Consider the following 16,727-nt stretch of genomic DNA (forward strand, 5'->3'; position numbering starts at 1 on the left):
TGTGCCTTTCTGTACTTTTAATGAATGTAATAAATATTCATGTTTTCCAAAACTTGCAAATTTTCCCTCACCGTGTCTGCTAAATGGTACGGTACCGTCTATATTTTAACATAATTTTTTAATAGTGTTCTGCTCATGAAAGTTCCATTATCTGGTTCCCATTCTACAGCTGCAAACGCAAAATAACGTCGAAGGACGATATTAATTCCAGTGTGAAATCGTAAAAACTTTTACGCGATCAAAATACTCAGCGCGTTAAAAAAAATACAACGGCACACCGTGTAAAGTGAATGGCGCCCCCATGCGCCAAGATAATGTGGTGTAATTCAGAACGATGACCATTCAGGTATTGACACTTGCGAGTTGGGAACAATAGTTATCATACATGTAAATATCCTCGCCATTTCTGGTATTCTTTTTAATTGTTGACTTGTTTTGGAAATAAAATGAATTACAATAGTAAAGCATGTGCATACATTTGTTTTGTTTTGTTTGATTAATTAATAGAAAATTCTTACTTAACAGTCAGTCTTCACAAATGTGCATATTTTAAAGTCTTATATCTACAGAACTATTAAGTTTGATTGGGTTGAAACTCAGTATGAAGGTAGACCGGGATGTGTTATAGGTAAAAATTTAGGTGACGTCATCGTGCGATTTTATATGCATTTCTTAAGTTTTGGACCTTTAAGCCATATCTCACGAACGCAACATCCAAAATTTAAAAAAAAAAAAAATTTATTCGGTTTGTTAGGTAATAGGTAAATGCACACATTTTTGAGAAATGTGTGACCTCATCATGACGTCATCAAAAATGCGATTTTTGAAAACACATATAAGGGAAAGTCCGATTGTCATGAAACTTAGTGGATAGCTAGATAATGGTACTAGTATGAAAAAATTCGAAAGGACGTCACCATGATGTCATTGTTTGATTTTTTTTTTTTTTTAATATTTACAATGTCATTCTGCTTCCAAAATGTAACACTTTCCTTCACCTGATTGACTTTAAACTTGGTACAAACCAAGGCTACAATGCAAAAAAAATGTGCATTGACACGTATTGTCAAGATGACGTCATCGTAGGGCATGTGACGTCATCATAAAGGGTCACTTTTCAGAGTCTCATATTGAGAAAACTATCAGTCCCAATGGGTCAAAATTCCGTATGAACGTTGTCCGATACATCTGATTTAATATGGACTTTTTTCTTTTTGACGATAATATATCTCAAAGACGCTACATGCTAAATTTAAACATTCTTGTACTGTACATTTGAAACGTACATGCATAGTCAGGGACGTGTTTTTGATTTTTAAAAATTATAATGCGGAAAAGCCCTATGTTCTGTTGCAAACAGACATAAATCTCTAGTTCCTATTGCTTATTTGCTATCATGCTTCAAATTCAAAATGGCAGCCAATATGGTGGCAAATATGGCGGCAAATATGGCCGCCTTATTGGTAAAAAAATATTAAAAAGTCACATGTCAGCCAAATAATGTGATACAAGCATCAATGAAATTGTTAGTTACAGTCGACTCTCGTTAGTGCAAACTCTGTGAATACAAAATTCTGGTTATAACAAACATAAAGCCTTGCTCCCGACTGCATTTATGTGCACAATGAATGGGACTGATGTTCCTCATAATACAAAATTCTGATATAACAACAATTTGGCTAGGTCTGAACTAGTTTGTTATAACGAGACTCGACTGTATATGGTTTTACCCTCGCAAATTCATTGTTGGTATCTCTTCATTGCTATCATGCTTCAAATTCAAATGGTCGCCCAATATGGCGGCAAATATGGCTACCCATATGGCCGCCTAATTGGTTAAAAAAATTAGAAAAACGTCAAATATCAGCCAAATATTGTGCTCTCTAGGAGGTAGAATTTCCTGGATGGGTACATCTAATTCTACCTCCATGATCTGACCTCTTCCACTGCGCTGCCATGTACTGGCCCTTTGAGACTGGTATGATCCTCAGCCAGTACTTAAGCCCCTCAGTCACTCAATGAACAACCTACTGGTATGCAGCCTGCCAGCCTCCAAAGTTAAACAAAGAGTTCTAAGCGGATTCGTGTCTATTGTGTAAACATGGCGTTAACAACTTTCCAGACTCTGTCTTTCCATAGATGGATGGCTGGCATATATTTATTCATTACATTTCGTTTAGCATATTACCTAACAGTTTGGTTTCCATGAAAGTAAAATTTACCAAAAGAAGAAGCAGAAAGTAACTCCTAATTATTTATCATAACCATTTGCCTGTACATGTAACTGCCTCCCAAGGAAAGTGGTCAGTTAATTTCTATAGCAGTCGCCCACTTAAGGCCTTTTGTTGACCGTGGAGGATTAAGCGGATTAAATAATACTCATTGTTGGGTCCCTGATGTTGGACCTGCAATTATCAGGCATCAACACAATAGATCGCCTATAGTGAGTGGGTGCCTCAGCCAGAGTCTGGCTGGTTGCTCGGCCGGTTTGAAGAGGATTAAACTAACTGGCCGTGCTACCGGCTGGCCTGTACTTAAACCGGCCAGTGATGGAAGCCCGGCCTTACTACCGTCACTTAGACCACCATCTTCAATTTGAAACATGTTTGCAAGTAAGACAAATCCAGATATGCAATGCAGTCTCAAGTACATCATCTCAACTTTCACTGATATATATCATTTACATCTATGGCCAATATATGGCTATTCTCAAATTTGACCATTTTTGGCAGCCATATTGGCAGCCATCTTGAATTTGGTTCACGGTAGCAAAACGAAAGAATTTGTAAAGGTTAAGAGCATGTATCTAATATTTAAATGTATGCATTTATCATATTATTTGGCTAATATATATCATGTTTCTCACATTTGACCGCTGTTGGAGGCCATATTTGCGGCCATCCTGGCCGCCATCTTGAATTTCAAGCATAATAGCAAAAAATGGGATACCAGAAATGAATTTGCGAGGGTAAAAACACGTAACTAACAAGTTAATTGATGCTTTCATCACACTATTTGGCTGATATATGATTTTTTCCTTTTTTTTTAAAACCATTTTGGCGGCCATATTGGCCGCCATCTTAGCCGCCATCATACATTTTAAGCATGATAGCAAAAAAGCGATACCAGAAATGAATTTGTGAGGGTCAAAAACATATAACTAACAATTTCATTTATGATTTTATCATATTATTAGGCTGATATATGACTTTTTCAATTTTTTTTACAAATATGGCGGCCATATTGGCCAGCAAATTGACCGCCATCTTAAAATTGAAGCATGATACTTGATAGCAAAACAAGGATACCAGGAATGAGTTTTTTGAGGGTCTAAAACATATAACTAACCATTTTATGTATGCTTTTCAGGTTACATAATTTGGCAAATATTGTCATCGGTTTCACGAAGGGACGGGCATGTGGATTTTGAAGAAAAACCGTTTTCGAGATAATCGCAACAGAAGTTTCTCCGTTTTTAAAACTGCAAAAACTACTACTTTGCAACAACTTTATGCAATAAGAAAACCATGACGTAATTCTTTGATAGGTAAACTTTAATTTGAACCCATTAATTATAATTAATAAAGTGGTTAATCAGCCAAAATTAATTAGTAAAGATGCCCGTCCCTTCGTGAAATCGAAAATCTCACTGTTCCACATTTACGCCCTTCTTGTTTAATGTGCTTTTCCATAGGGAAGGGCGCGCGTGTTCAATTACGCGCGCGCAGCTGAGAATGTAACAAAGATGCCCGTCCCTTTGTGAAATCGAAAATCTCCTGTTGACCTACTTTTACGCCTCTCCGTGCAATACGTTTTGTACGTGTTCAAGGGGCAGGCATGTTCGCGTCTCTTCGTGAAATCGCAAAATGCAATTATCGAGATGACTGCCCCTGGCGTCATTAATGTTCAGGAATTAATGATGTTTTGCGTACGGAAACATGTCAGAATGCTTGAGTACCATGTTTTAAAGCAAAATAGTGAAAAAAAACTTGAAATCGAAAAAATTGTCAATTTTGACATGCCTGTCCCTTCGTGAAACCGCTGACGATAAATGCTTTTTTCCCCAGTTTTTACCATTTTTGGCGGCCATATTGGCCGCCATTTTGGATATCTCCTTCGCATCGTATTTTTTTTACTGTTAACATTCAAAATGTGTTTTAGGACCCTAAATTAAAGGCACCCCAAAAAAGTGGTGAAAGTTAGTTTTTTTGGGGGGGGGGGGTGTACGAGGGTCCCCCATACATACTTCCCTACAAGATTTTGTACAGTATTTTCCAACTTGTAATGGAATTCATGAGAAGTAAAAAAAAAAAGAGGAAAACACCGGATCAGAGGAAAAGTTACATGTCTGTAATGCAAATTTTCGTATTCATGAGCAAAACGAAACTGTGATATCATTCCAGGGAGAAACCTCAATGTTACAGCTAATTCAGCACAAAATGTTGCTAGAATTTTGGGTATTTTCCTGTCGTAAATGTTCTTTTCTTGGGTGATTTGTTGCGTCAATAACTCATTGGCAGTCAGCCAATGACCACAGCTTCCTCCAAATGTTTTCAATGAACAAATTTTGGGTTAACAATTTGAACAGACTACCCTTAAACCGAACAGTGTCTTCCTGAAATGACATCACAGCAACAGTGCCCCCGGTAGTCCGGAAAACCATGAAAAATGTTTAAATGCTGAATGAAGTACACTTTTCAATAAAATTAACCAAAAAGGGATGTCAAATAGTTTTCATACCATTTAAGAGGAGTATTAAGTTGCACAAATTGATCTCCAAAGAACATTTCATCGCATGGACCCTTTAAGGGGTCGTACATGTAGGATCATATAATTACCCAGCAAGGGATGTACCGACTTAAAAAAAAAAGATTCAAAGTGAAGATAGGGGATGTTCCATTTGTCAGAAACACCTGTTAAATTTATTGTCCCGGAAATGGTATCATTTGCAAGAAAATAATCATTAATCATGCGCCCACTTGTTTCTGTGTGTCAGCAATGGAATCCAGGTACAAGACAAAAAATATGTGTGTTGGTACGTTTCCTATGTTTTCTCAAGTGTACAGTAGCCACTGAGCTAAAAGTTTACAGGTTATTTACCTTAGGCTGTACTTGACATATGATCATTCTGCCTATAATAATAATAAATGCCCACTTTCAGCTTTACTGTTGGACATGGAGACTGCAATATTTGCATGCCTTTGTGTTTTTATGGGCTTACATAGGTGGTATGCATGAAAAAAACTTTGGGTGTTGGTGGGTGAAAAGGTTGTTGGTTATGGGGTGCAATTACAACATGTTGTCAAAAGTCTACAATGTTTCGAGCAATTTATGTAATTTTACATTATTTAAGTTGAAGGTAGATCAAGGGGGTTGAACGGGAGTGTGCCCCACCCCATTTAAAAAAAAATTAATTTAGTTATTTTTGTGTACAATCATACGGCTGTTTCGGTAATTTGTTATTGTATGTTTATGTCATGTAAGACTGATAGGACAACATGTGCAGTAGAGTGATCAGGACCAATACAGTGCTGTACATATTGGCCTTCAAAATATGCACTTTTAATGTGACATCACGTCATGTGATGACGTCATTGTGACGTCGCTCTTAATTATTTTCATCTATAACACATCCTGGTTTAGGTACATACCAAGTTTCAACCCAATTAGACCTGTAGTTCTGTAGAAATTGGTCTTCAAAATTTGCACTTTTAATGTGACGTCACATGTCAAGTGATGACGTCATCAGGACGTCACTTGAATTTTCATGTATAAACACACACCGGTCTGGGTACATATCACGTTTGAACCCAATCAGACCTGTAGTTCTGTAGATATTTACCTTCAATTATGCATTTTAGTCTTTTAATGTGATGTCACATGTCACGTGATGACGTCATAGTGACGTCACTTCAATTTTCATCTTTAACACATCCTGGTCTAGGTACATACCAAGTTTCAAACAAGTCAGACCTTGGTTATGGAGATATACATGTAGGCCTTCAAAATATGCACTTTTAATGTGATGTCGCAGGTCATGTGATGACGTCATGATGACGTCAGTGTTCGGCACACATTTTCGGATACTGGTCTAAGTATGTGCCGAGTTAAAAGGCAGTCAGATTGATTTTAGTGGCCAAAGTGCCGGGAACAAAAATCGTGTACAAATACTGATGGCAAAATGACTGAAAAAGAAAACTAGAGCTATGCCTGTTTGATGAACAGGACATCTATAGGCTTTTCTGCATTTTTTTCAACATAGGAAATATGATAAAATAACAAAACAATTGGGTCATGACTTCTGTAATGAATGTGTGCATTCATTATTTAACTGTGCCACTTATAATTATGCATAGCGCCCTCTATTGTCTAGAGCATATTGTAGAGATATGCATATTCATGTTGTTCATGTACAGCGCATGCGCGCTAGGGACTCAGGGCAATAAAGCTACCAGCCCTAGACTCATGGAGGTCCACAAACAAGCCGTGTCCGTCTCACCTTATTTCACCATCACAACATGGTGGCAGCGGTGAAAAAGGACCGAGATAGCATTTAACACCTACGCACGAGCAAACCACGCGGTTTCTGCGGTGTGCATTGCATCATATGCACAGTGCGTTGTATAGTACTCAACACTGCAACAACGAGACCATGCTTTCACACGTACGCACAGCGTGCGCGACGACACGTTGACGTGCCGCCATTGCATGTACTGTGGTGCTCATCACGGCTGTACAGAGACACGTTCCGGCCAGACATCCAGCCCCCTACCCGGTCACAACTTCCCCACATCAACCGACGACACCCCTCGACTGCCAGTAAAGGGCGAGACAAGGTGATAGCAGCAGAATTTGGACATAGCCATCGCATTAACCTACACATTCTGCCGAAACGACTTCGGAATTTCCAGCGTGTGCTGATCAGCTGCACTCTATCCATTTCGTGAGAAAATCATCGGGCCGATTTTCCGGACTGTACCCGTTTTCTGCAAGTATCAGCGGAGCGCTTGCAACAGGTGACCATCAGCAGTTTGAAAAGGGATCTCAAGCAAGAACTTTTACAGGCAAGAACTGCAACATTAAGACCTTGGAACTTTTGCTCATCACACATGAACTGTCATAAACGGTCCATCATTCATAGACATTGTTGGTTTACAATAACAATACTGTGTGTTTACATTATATGCATGTAAGATCGCCATCAGTTTGACCAGTGTTCATTTACAGTGCACACATTGTTTCATATTTTGTAACAATTGTTTATACTCGTGTGCTCAAAGAGTAATTGCATAGGCCTCCAACTTAGGTTTGTTGATGTATATTTGCCTGATTGCATTGTGCTTTGTGTCGTGCATAACTATGGCGAAATTCCCAGAGATGAACTGGGCTACAAAAGATGTGGGTGAAGAATTCAAGTTGTTCAAACAAAGGCTTGTTCTGTGCATGAAGGACAATGATGTAAACCAGGCAGATAAACAGGCACTAAAGATTAAAATAGCTGTTGGGACCGAAGGGCTAAAACGCCTTAATGCCTCATCAGGACTGTCCGAAGCAGACCAAGAAGACCCAGAAAAATGTGGGCGCTGTTTGAAAGTCAATTGAAAATCAGTGTGAATTTCCGAATCCATAGATTAGAACTTATGAGATACAAACAAAGGCTTGATGAAAAGATTGACAATTTCGTTAACAGATGCAGGGACAAGGCTAAAGATTGCGATTTTGCACCCGCAGAGCTCGATGAGCGCGTTGTTGAGCTGGTCATAGCTTTGACTCCCCTTGACGCATTCCGCCACAGTCTTTTCGAGAAACCGCGAGGCTACTCGATAGAAGTGATGCTAGAAGAGGGACGCCGCCATGAAGCTGTCGCGGCAAGCAAGCAATGCCTCGAGTTGCTTTCGGATAACTCAGCACGCAAAGCTGCAAACGATTCTGCATCAGTAGATGCCATGCGTTCGATGCGTTGTTCGCAAACACTGCGGCCTATCGCACTAACCCCGCAGCTGTCCCGCATATCATGATACGTGTAAATCATGCAGGATCAAGGGCCACTGGGCAAGATTTTGCCGAAAAGCGAATCGCGATTAATAAAGCCGTCGACCCAGCAGATCACGAAGCAAGCACCGCCGCCAAGCGCGTAGCACATCTAGGTCACAAAGACCCCGCAAGAAATCGCCGAACCGTGGTAGTTCCAGGGCCAATGACTACAAGAATGACCAACGGGAGCAGCAAGACCTCATTAACGACGATGACCTGACCCTACCGGGTGACACATTTAACTCCATCACTGTGTCCAACATGTGTGTCACTCTGAGACAGCTGCAAGGGCCTACCGAAGTCTTCACTACACTAGACGTCGTTTGCCCAGATCGACTCGGAAGACACTTCCTGAAAGTCAAAGTGGACGCAGGAGCCAGCGCCAATACACTACCAGTCCGTACGATGCAACAAATCTACGGTAGCCGATGGACGTCACTAGCCTCACCAACCGACACGCAACTCACTGCGTATAACGGTTCTAGATACTAGAATAACCTGCCATGGATACATACACCTGATGTGTAGTTACAAGGGTGGCGATTGGTCCCGGGAGAAATTCTTCATAGTTGATGTACCCGGTCCTGCCGTTGCTGGCCTGCCGATGAGCAGAAAGCTACGACTAGTAACGATACATGCAGTATCTTCCAGCCACAACACACACTCGATGCCTCAACCAGTAGTTACAGGCACACCTCTCATCAAGACGCACCGCATCCAAGGCATTGGCAATCTTCAGAAGTTGTACCCAACACAGTTTGACACACTAGGCAACTTCAAATCACAAGCACATCTCCATCTGAAAGAAGACGCCCACCCCAGCATAGACCCACCTCGCAAGTGTAGCGTACACCTTAAACCCAAACTTCAGGCTGAATTGGATAAGATGGAACGTGACGGTGTCATCCGTAGAGTTACACACCACACCGACTTGTGCAGCTCCCTGACGACAAGCGTAAAAAAGGATGGTTCACTCCGACTCTGTCTGGACCCAAAGCGTCTGAACGACAACCTCAAGCGGTGTCCTCACAAAATACCTAAGTTAGAGGAGCTGAATCCCGCATTCTCTCAAGTGATGTTTTTCTCAAAGCTTGACGCTAAGGCTGGCTACTGGTCTGTCCACTTGGACGATGCATCCAAAGAGCTGACAACGTTCCGCACACCCTTCGGGCGATATTGTTTTCGTCGACTTCCATTCGGTCTTTCGGTAAGCCAAGACATATTTCAGCAGTGCATGGATAGCATCATTAGCAAGGTACCAGGCTGTGTTGGCATCGCTGAGAGTGAGCACGATGCCAATCTCCTTCACCTCATGGAGACAGCCACACGCAAAGGCCTCGTCTTCAATAGTAGCAAATGCCATATCAAGACGAAGCAGATCAACTTCTTTGGCTCCCTATACTCAGCTAGTGGTATTCATCCTGACCCTGGCAGAGTTGCCAACATACATGCCATGCCAACTCCGCCAGACGAAGAAGACCTGCAGAGGTTCCTCGGCATCGTCAACTTCGTGTCTTCATACATTTCCAACTGTGCCAACAAAGCCGCACCCTTGCGAAACCTACTGCGGAAGGATATCCCGTTCATATGGCAAGATGACCACCAGGCTGCATTTTTTGCACTCAAGCACTCCATCACAGCCAAGTCATGCCTTCAGTGTTATGACCCAAAGCTGAAGACCACCCTCGAGGTTGACACCTCTCAGAAAGGCCTCGGTGCCTGCCTCATCCAAGATGGAAAGCCAGTGGCATTCGCATCTAAGAGCCTGTCGACTTCCCAATCCAACTACTCCAACATCGAATGGGAAACTCTTGCCCTGGTTTTTGGTGTAATCAAGTTCCACACATACCTTTTCGGTTGCCGCTTTTGGTGCTCGACGACCACAAGCCGCTTGTGACCATATGGAACAAACCACTAACCAGTGCCCCACTACGTCTGCAAAGACTACTAATCAAAGTGCAAGGGTACCAGTTTGACTTTGAGTACAAGCCAGGCAGCACCATGGTGATAGCCGATGCACTGAGCAGACTCCCTAATCCGACTGATCATGATGACGTACCCCAAGATGTTGCCGTCGACGTTCACAGCATTGAACAGCAGATAAGCACCCAGCAACTAGACTTGGTGCACTTTGGCGCAGCCAAGCAGGACGCCCTCCAACGCGAGACGGTCAAGGACCCAGTCCTCAGAGAGCTATAGAGATTCATATACGCTGGCTGGCCTGAATCAATCAAGGATGTACCTCGAGACATCCGTCCATATTGGTCATTCAGAGATGAACTAGGGCTGGCCTCTGGTGTCATATTCAAGGGTCGTCAAGTAGTCATACCTGAATCAATGAGACAAGACATCCTCGCCCAACTCCACATTTGTCATCTCGGCATCGAAAAGACGAGACGCTTAGCTCGCAACTCAGTCTACTGGCCGAACATCAATGACCACGTCAATCAACTAGTCAAATCATGCCAATCATGCAAAGTGCATCAAAGCCGCCAACGGAAGGAACCACTCCAACCTCATGATGTACCTCTCACACCATGGTGGTGCACAAACTATCTAACACGTCAAGCTCATCTGTCGCTCTAAAAACAGCAGCAACGTTCAGTATCTTTGGCGTGTCAAAGGAGATAGTCTCCGACAACGGTCCACAATTTGTTGGACAACCATACAAAACCATGTGTGAGGAATGGTCGGTCACCCATGTTGTCATGTATTTACGTGGGTTATTCCGGGGAAATAATGTCAACAATGATACTGGGGGCTGCCATATTGGAAAGGTGATTTATTATGCTCACGTGACCTGACGTCATAACTGAGTTGATTATCAATGGGCGCATAAGTGATATAGTTCCAACATACAGTTCCGGTCATGCACAATACATTACACTTCCTCCTCACTATTCAGATGATTATTTAAATGTTAAGCAAACTCCATATCATGTTTTTATGTAAGCTTGTGAAGTGGCTGATAAATAATGCTGATGCAAGTAGCACTAAGCAGTTCAACAAGTTTTGCGAATAAATGCCGCATAATATGTGAGATAATAAACATTAATATAATGTCTATTTTGCATATATCCTGGATGAAATGGCAATTTTCATTTTTCATTGCAAACGCTTAACACAACACTTTTTTGTTCTCTTTTCTAAACTATCTACTTAACATGCTGGTCTCTAGACTTATAGAGAAAGTGCAAATACAACTTTAAGAATTAAACCTTTTAAACATAATGGTTGTACGTGTGTTTCAAGACGGTTTGTCTTTTAGACAGTCACAGATTGAGTTTATCTGGGGGTTTGCGATTGCGAGATGGGTAGCGGCGTTCCACTACTTTTGGGCTTGCTGGCAAGGGTGGTTCTGCTGGAGTGAGTGTTTCGCTAGGCACTGCTTGTTCTGGCGTAGCGGTTAATGATGCAGGGATGACTGGGTCTGGTTGAAGTATCTCTGGGACTGCATCATGTGGTGTGTTCAGATCAGGTGGTTTTCCGGTGTCAGAGTCGATGAGTTGGTCAACATGTCGGCGCCAAATCATGTTTGGCCCAACACAAACTTGGTAGGACAGTGGACCAGATCGCGCATGTATGACTCCTGGGATCCATTTCTGCTTACCGCGGTAGTCGCGAACAGAGACTGTCTGGCCAATGTGAAACTCTCGGGTCACACTAGCAGACTTGTGAGATGTTGCTTGATCCACCTGCTTACTGCTAACATGGTTGCGAATGTTGGGTTTCAGAATGTCCAATCGCGAACGAAGGTTGCGTCCCATGAACAGTGTAGCGGGGGACTGTCCAGTCGTAGAGTGAGGAGCATTCCTGTATGCCAACAGGAAACTAGCCAGTTTGGCAGATGTGGTTCCTTTCTCCCCTGTCATTGATTTCATGGCTTGCTTGAATGTCTACACAAACCGTTCAGCGAGGCCATTTGTTGCGGGATGATATGGGGCAGATGTGATGTGTTTCACACCGTTGCGCTTGAGGAACATCTGAAATTCATCAGATGTAAACTGGGGTGCGTTATCACTCACGAGTTGCTCCGGAACTCCATTTCTCGCGAAGATGGCTCTCAGAATATCAATGGTGTGAGAAGAATCGGAGGATTTGGTGCTTACCACTTCTGGCCATTTGGAGTGTGCATCCACTACGATCAAAAACATTTGACCGAGGAACGGTCCAGCATAGTCAATGTGGATACGTTGCCATGGAGACATGGGCCATTCCCATGTGTGAAGTGGTGCTGACTTAGGGTTGTGCTGGACTAGCTGGCATCCAGAACAACCTTTGGCAAGTTTTTCAATGTCACTGTCGATGCCAGGCCACCACATGTAACCGCGTGCGAGGGTTTTCATTTTGACAACCCCCAGGTGACCTTCATGTAGCTCGATGAGGACCTTGTCGCGTAGCTTGGCTGGCACTACAACGCGTAATCCCCACATGAGGCATCCGTTGTGTACGGAAAGTTCATGCCTACGTGCGTGGAATGGATTCAGTTCAGAGTCGTGGGAGTGAGGCCAGCCCTTCATAGTGTACTCGTAAGCTTTGGCGAGTACGACATCGCGAGCAGTTTCCTTGCGTATTTGGGCACTGGTGACTGGCAATGTGTCGAATTGCGACAAGTGTAGGATATCATCTGGGTCAGTGTGCTCTACCCTGACCTCAGGAAGTGGCATTCGCGAAAGTCCATCCGCGTTACAGTGTTTGGTGGTACTCTTGTACTCAATTTCGTAGTCGTAGCTGGCAAGGAATACAGCGTAGCGAACCATGCGAGAAGCTGTCATTGCAGGGATGCTCTTAGCGGGATGAAATATTGACGTGAGCGGTTGGTGATCAGTCACCAATGTGAACTTCCGCCCACACAGATAGTTGTTGAATTTCTTGACACCCCACACGAGGGCTAAGGCTTCCTTGTCGATTTGCGAGTAGTTTCGCTCAGCGGATGACAATGTTCGCGAAGCATATGCGATTGGTCGCTCCGTGTTGTCGGGCATTACGTGGGACATGACGGAGCCCAGCCCGTACGGTGATGCATCGCAAGCTAATTTGACTGGCAACTTTGGGTCGTAGTGGGTCAAGACTTCCTCAGATGTGATCAGAGTTTTTGCCTGCTCGAATGCTGTCTCACATTCTGTAGACCACGCCCATTTGTGATTTTTCTCCAAGAGCTGGTGAAGTGGGTGTAGAACAGTGGAGAGGTTAGGCAAGAATCTGTGGTAGTAGTTGATGAGTCCGAGGAAGGAACGAACCTGCCCAACATTAGTAGGTCGGGGTGCGTTCTTGACCGCGTTGATCTTGTCCTGCGTCTTTGTAGTCCCCGTGCGTCAATTTCATGACCACAGAAGACTACCTTGCTCTTGAAGAACTCGCACTTGGATATGTTGAGACGCAGTCCTCGATCGCGCAACACAGATAGAACTTTCTCCAGATTACGAAGATGTTCTGTGTTATCGCGACCGGTGATGAGCATATCATCCAGAATGCACTGCACACCTGGAATGCCCTGGATGATTTGCTCCATTGTCCGTTGCCATATTGCGGGTGCTGATGCTACTCCGAAGGCAAGTCGATTCATTTTGAACAGTCCCTTGTGAGTGTTGAGAGTGAGTAGCTTGCTTGACTCCTCGTCCATTACCATATGTAAGTATGCTTGTTTGAGGTCAAGCTTACTGAAGTGCTGTCCGCCTGCCAGGGTGGCGAACACGTCGTCGATCTTGGGCAAGGGGTAATGGTCAACATGCAAGTTGGCGTTAACAGTCACTTTGAAGTCACCGCAAATTCTTACCCCACCATTTTTCTTTGGAACGGGCACTATGGGTGTGGCCCATTCACTAGTCTCTACTGGTGAGATAATGTTCTGCTGTTGAAGCTTGGCGAGCTCAGCTTCAACTTGGGGTCTCAGTGCATATGGCACTTGTCTTGCCTTGAGGAACACTGGGTGAGCATTATCTTTGAGAGTCAATTTTGCTCGTATGTCTGTGCGTTCCCCAATTTCGTCCTTGAAGAGTTCAGGATACGAGTCTAACAAGGCTTGTAACTTAGCCTCCATGTTCACTGGCGGATGCTCAGATGATATGGCGAAAATGCTCGGCCAGTCCAGTTTGAAGTGGGCGAGCCAATCGCGACCAAACAATGCTGGCCCACCGCGTTGAACAACATACAACAGTCCGGTGTGTCGTTGTTCCTGGTAGCAGATGTCCACTTGCAGACAACCAACTGGTGATACCTTTTCACCAGTGTAGGTCTGCAATTTGACTGGAGTTGACTCGAGTTTCGAATTCGCGAAATGTCGCTGGTAGTCTGCCTTGGAGATTACAGATACAGCCGAACCTGTGTCAAGTTCCATGCGAATATTTGTGCCATTAATCGATGGGGTCAACCAGATCGTGCTATCTTTGCGATGATCCAGATTGTTGACTCCGAGTCGACCGACGTAGGTCATGTCGTCGTCGCTACTGGCTTCCTCGACTGATTTCATGTGTTTCGCCTTCGCTTTTCCTCCTTGTGGTCGGCCTTTGCGAGAGTTACGTGGGCGACTAGCCTGTTGTGGACTAGCACTCGAGCGGCAGACTGGTCGGATGTGACCTTTCTTGTTGCATCCATGACACGTAGCGTCTTTGAAGTGACACTGGTTGGGAGAATGACCAGATTTCCCACAGCGATAGCATGTCGATGTTGAAGTTGGTTGCGGTTTGGCTGCGAATTTGTGGACCGAAGTCTCTGGTTTCAGCTGTTGTTGAAATTCAACTGCGTCTTTAGCAGCAGCTTCCATAGCTGTAGCTATCTCAATCGCTTTCTTGAATGTGAGCTTAGCTTCAGCGAGTAGACGTTTAGTGATGTTGCCAGCCCGCAGACCACACACTAGACGATCACGAAGTGCGTCATTGAGATAACTCCCAAATTCGCAATATTCTGTCAATCGTCTAAGTTCAGCGAGATATGCAGTAACTGATTCTCCCTCACGCTGATCACGCTTGTGAAAGCGAAACCTCTCTGCGATAACAAGCGGTTTGGGGGCGAGGTGTTTCCTCAGCACATCAACTAATTCTGTGTACGACTTGGTACTTGGCTTTTCAGGAGCAATCAGATTTTTCAACAATCCATAAGTCTTTGGGCCTATCAGACTGATAAATGCGATCGTCAGTGATTGCATTTGCGGCAAAATATTGATCTAGTCTTTCAATATATGTCGGCCAATCCTCCTCAGTACGATCGAATGGATCGATCCTGCCTATGAGCGAACCAGCCATGTTGCAGTCAAATACAGTACGTGTGTACGCTACACGAGTAGGCAAACTAACAACGGTAAGTCTATGTGTATATGTACGTACCGAACGCCGCGAAAACTAGACGGAAATTCCGCTCAAAATCACTGATTTGCAGCTCTCCCCGGCGAAGAAAACTACAAGTAGTCAATGACAGACAAGTTCTTGTTGCTAAATGTTAACAGTAAAACTCATCCTCGTCGCCAGTTGTCATGTATTTACGTGGGTTATTCCGGGAAAATAATGTCAACAATGATACTGGGGGCTGCCATATTGGAAAGGTGATTTATTATGCTCACGTGACCTGACGTCATAACTGAGTTGATTATCAATGGGCGCATAAGTGATATAGTTCCAACATACAGTTCCGGTCATGCACAATACATTACACATGTTACCTCCTCCCCTCGATACCCTCGCTCGAATGGGATGGCAGAGCGAACAGTCAGAACCGTGAAGTCCGTCATGAAAAAGTGCCACGAGACCCACCAGGATGTCAAGAAGGCATTGCTCAACCTATGAGCAACACCAATCGATGCTCATCTGCCCTCCCCGGCAGAAATCCTATTCGGACGACCAATCAGCACCACACTACCGAGCAACAACCCTATGGTTACCACCCAGAAACCGTTGGAGAACAACGACCGTCTGGCATCACGCAAGGACAGCATGAAAACCAACCATGACCAACATGCTGGCGATAATCTACCTCCCTTGTACGTCGGACAGAAAGTTCGCATATTGGACCAACTGAGCAAATCTTGGATTCCTGGAGAAGTGACCAAGGTCTGCAAAGAGCCCAGGTCCTATGAAGTCAAAACGCCCAATGAAACTACCATCCGGCGAAACCGATCGCATCTGCACGAACTGCATAGTAAGCCCATATTGCGCAAGCAGAACACGGCAACTGCAGCGGTTGAGCAACCAAAGCGTGTTCAGTTCAAACTACCTCCACGCACACTCTTCCCAACGCAAGGCTATGACCAGCACAAGGTTGAAAAACCCACTGATGGAACAAAAGTCCAAAAACCAAAAGCGAGGCCCAATGCCGCAGAAGATTTTCTGCAAAAGCCTAAAACTACACGATCTGGTCGGGTTGCCAAACTGCCAGCCAGATATGTTCAGACCTAACTTGTTTTATTACAAACTTCCATTGAAGCATCTGTTTCACCAAGTGTTTGTTCTTTATTGACCTTTAAATGTTATACTTCAGTGTTACGCAGTACAAGTGTTAGTTTGTTCCTGTTAAAGTGGACACTCTTCAATTACCAAGGGTAAATCATTTTTAAGCATACACCTTCATTAGTTCATATGCAAAATCAATATTTCAAAATGAGGGGGATGTAGAGATATGCATATTCATGTTGTTCATGTACAGCGCATGCGCGCTAGGGACTCAGGGCAATAAAGCTACCGTCTCACCTTATTTCACCATCA

General features: G+C 43.8%; 2 protein-coding genes across 2 annotated transcripts; both read right to left on the bottom strand.

The window, feature by feature from the left end:
* Positions 1-11,306: 11,306 nt before the first annotated feature.
* LOC119739046 (uncharacterized protein K02A2.6-like) lies at positions 11,307-11,915 on the bottom strand. The gene has a single exon (XM_038213879.1). It carries the CDS (start codon positions 11,913-11,915, stop codon positions 11,307-11,309), a length of 609 nt encoding a protein of 202 aa, XP_038069807.1.
* A 15-nt stretch (positions 11,916-11,930) lies between these two features.
* On the bottom strand, positions 11,931-15,757 carry LOC119739047 (uncharacterized protein K02A2.6-like). The gene is made up of 3 exons (XM_038213880.1): positions 15,689-15,757; positions 13,376-15,094; positions 11,931-13,193 (listed from the first exon to the last, which is right to left on the bottom strand). The coding sequence occupies exons 1-3, from the start codon at positions 15,755-15,757 to the stop codon at positions 11,931-11,933; spliced, it is 3,051 nt and encodes a 1,016-aa protein (XP_038069808.1).
* Between the last annotated feature and the right edge of the window lie 970 nt (positions 15,758-16,727).

Source organism: Patiria miniata, unplaced genomic scaffold (genome assembly GCF_015706575.1).
Source record: "Patiria miniata isolate m_02_andy unplaced genomic scaffold, ASM1570657v1 HiC_scaffold_30, whole genome shotgun sequence".
NCBI lineage: Eukaryota > Metazoa > Echinodermata > Asteroidea > Valvatida > Asterinidae > Patiria > Patiria miniata.

What these genes read in the sequence shown, in the direction of transcription:
- LOC119739046 (XM_038213879.1), bottom strand. Translation starts at nt 11,915, where the DNA reads ATGAAATCAATGACAGGGGAGAAAGGAACCACATCTGCCAAACTGGCT.
- LOC119739047 (XM_038213880.1), bottom strand. Translation starts at nt 15,757, where the DNA reads ATGACGGACTTCACGGTTCTGACTGTTCGCTCTGCCATCCCATTCGAG. An exon ending in GAGGGTATCGAGGGGAGGAG is followed by an intron (nt 15,095 to 15,688) that starts GTAACATGTGTA and finishes GCTCCTGAAAAG; the next exon opens with CCAAGTACCAAGTCGTACAC. An exon ending in GCGAGTTCTTCAAGAGCAAG is followed by an intron (nt 13,194 to 13,375) that starts GTAGTCTTCTGT and finishes CCACTTCACCAG; the next exon opens with CTCTTGGAGAAAAATCACAA.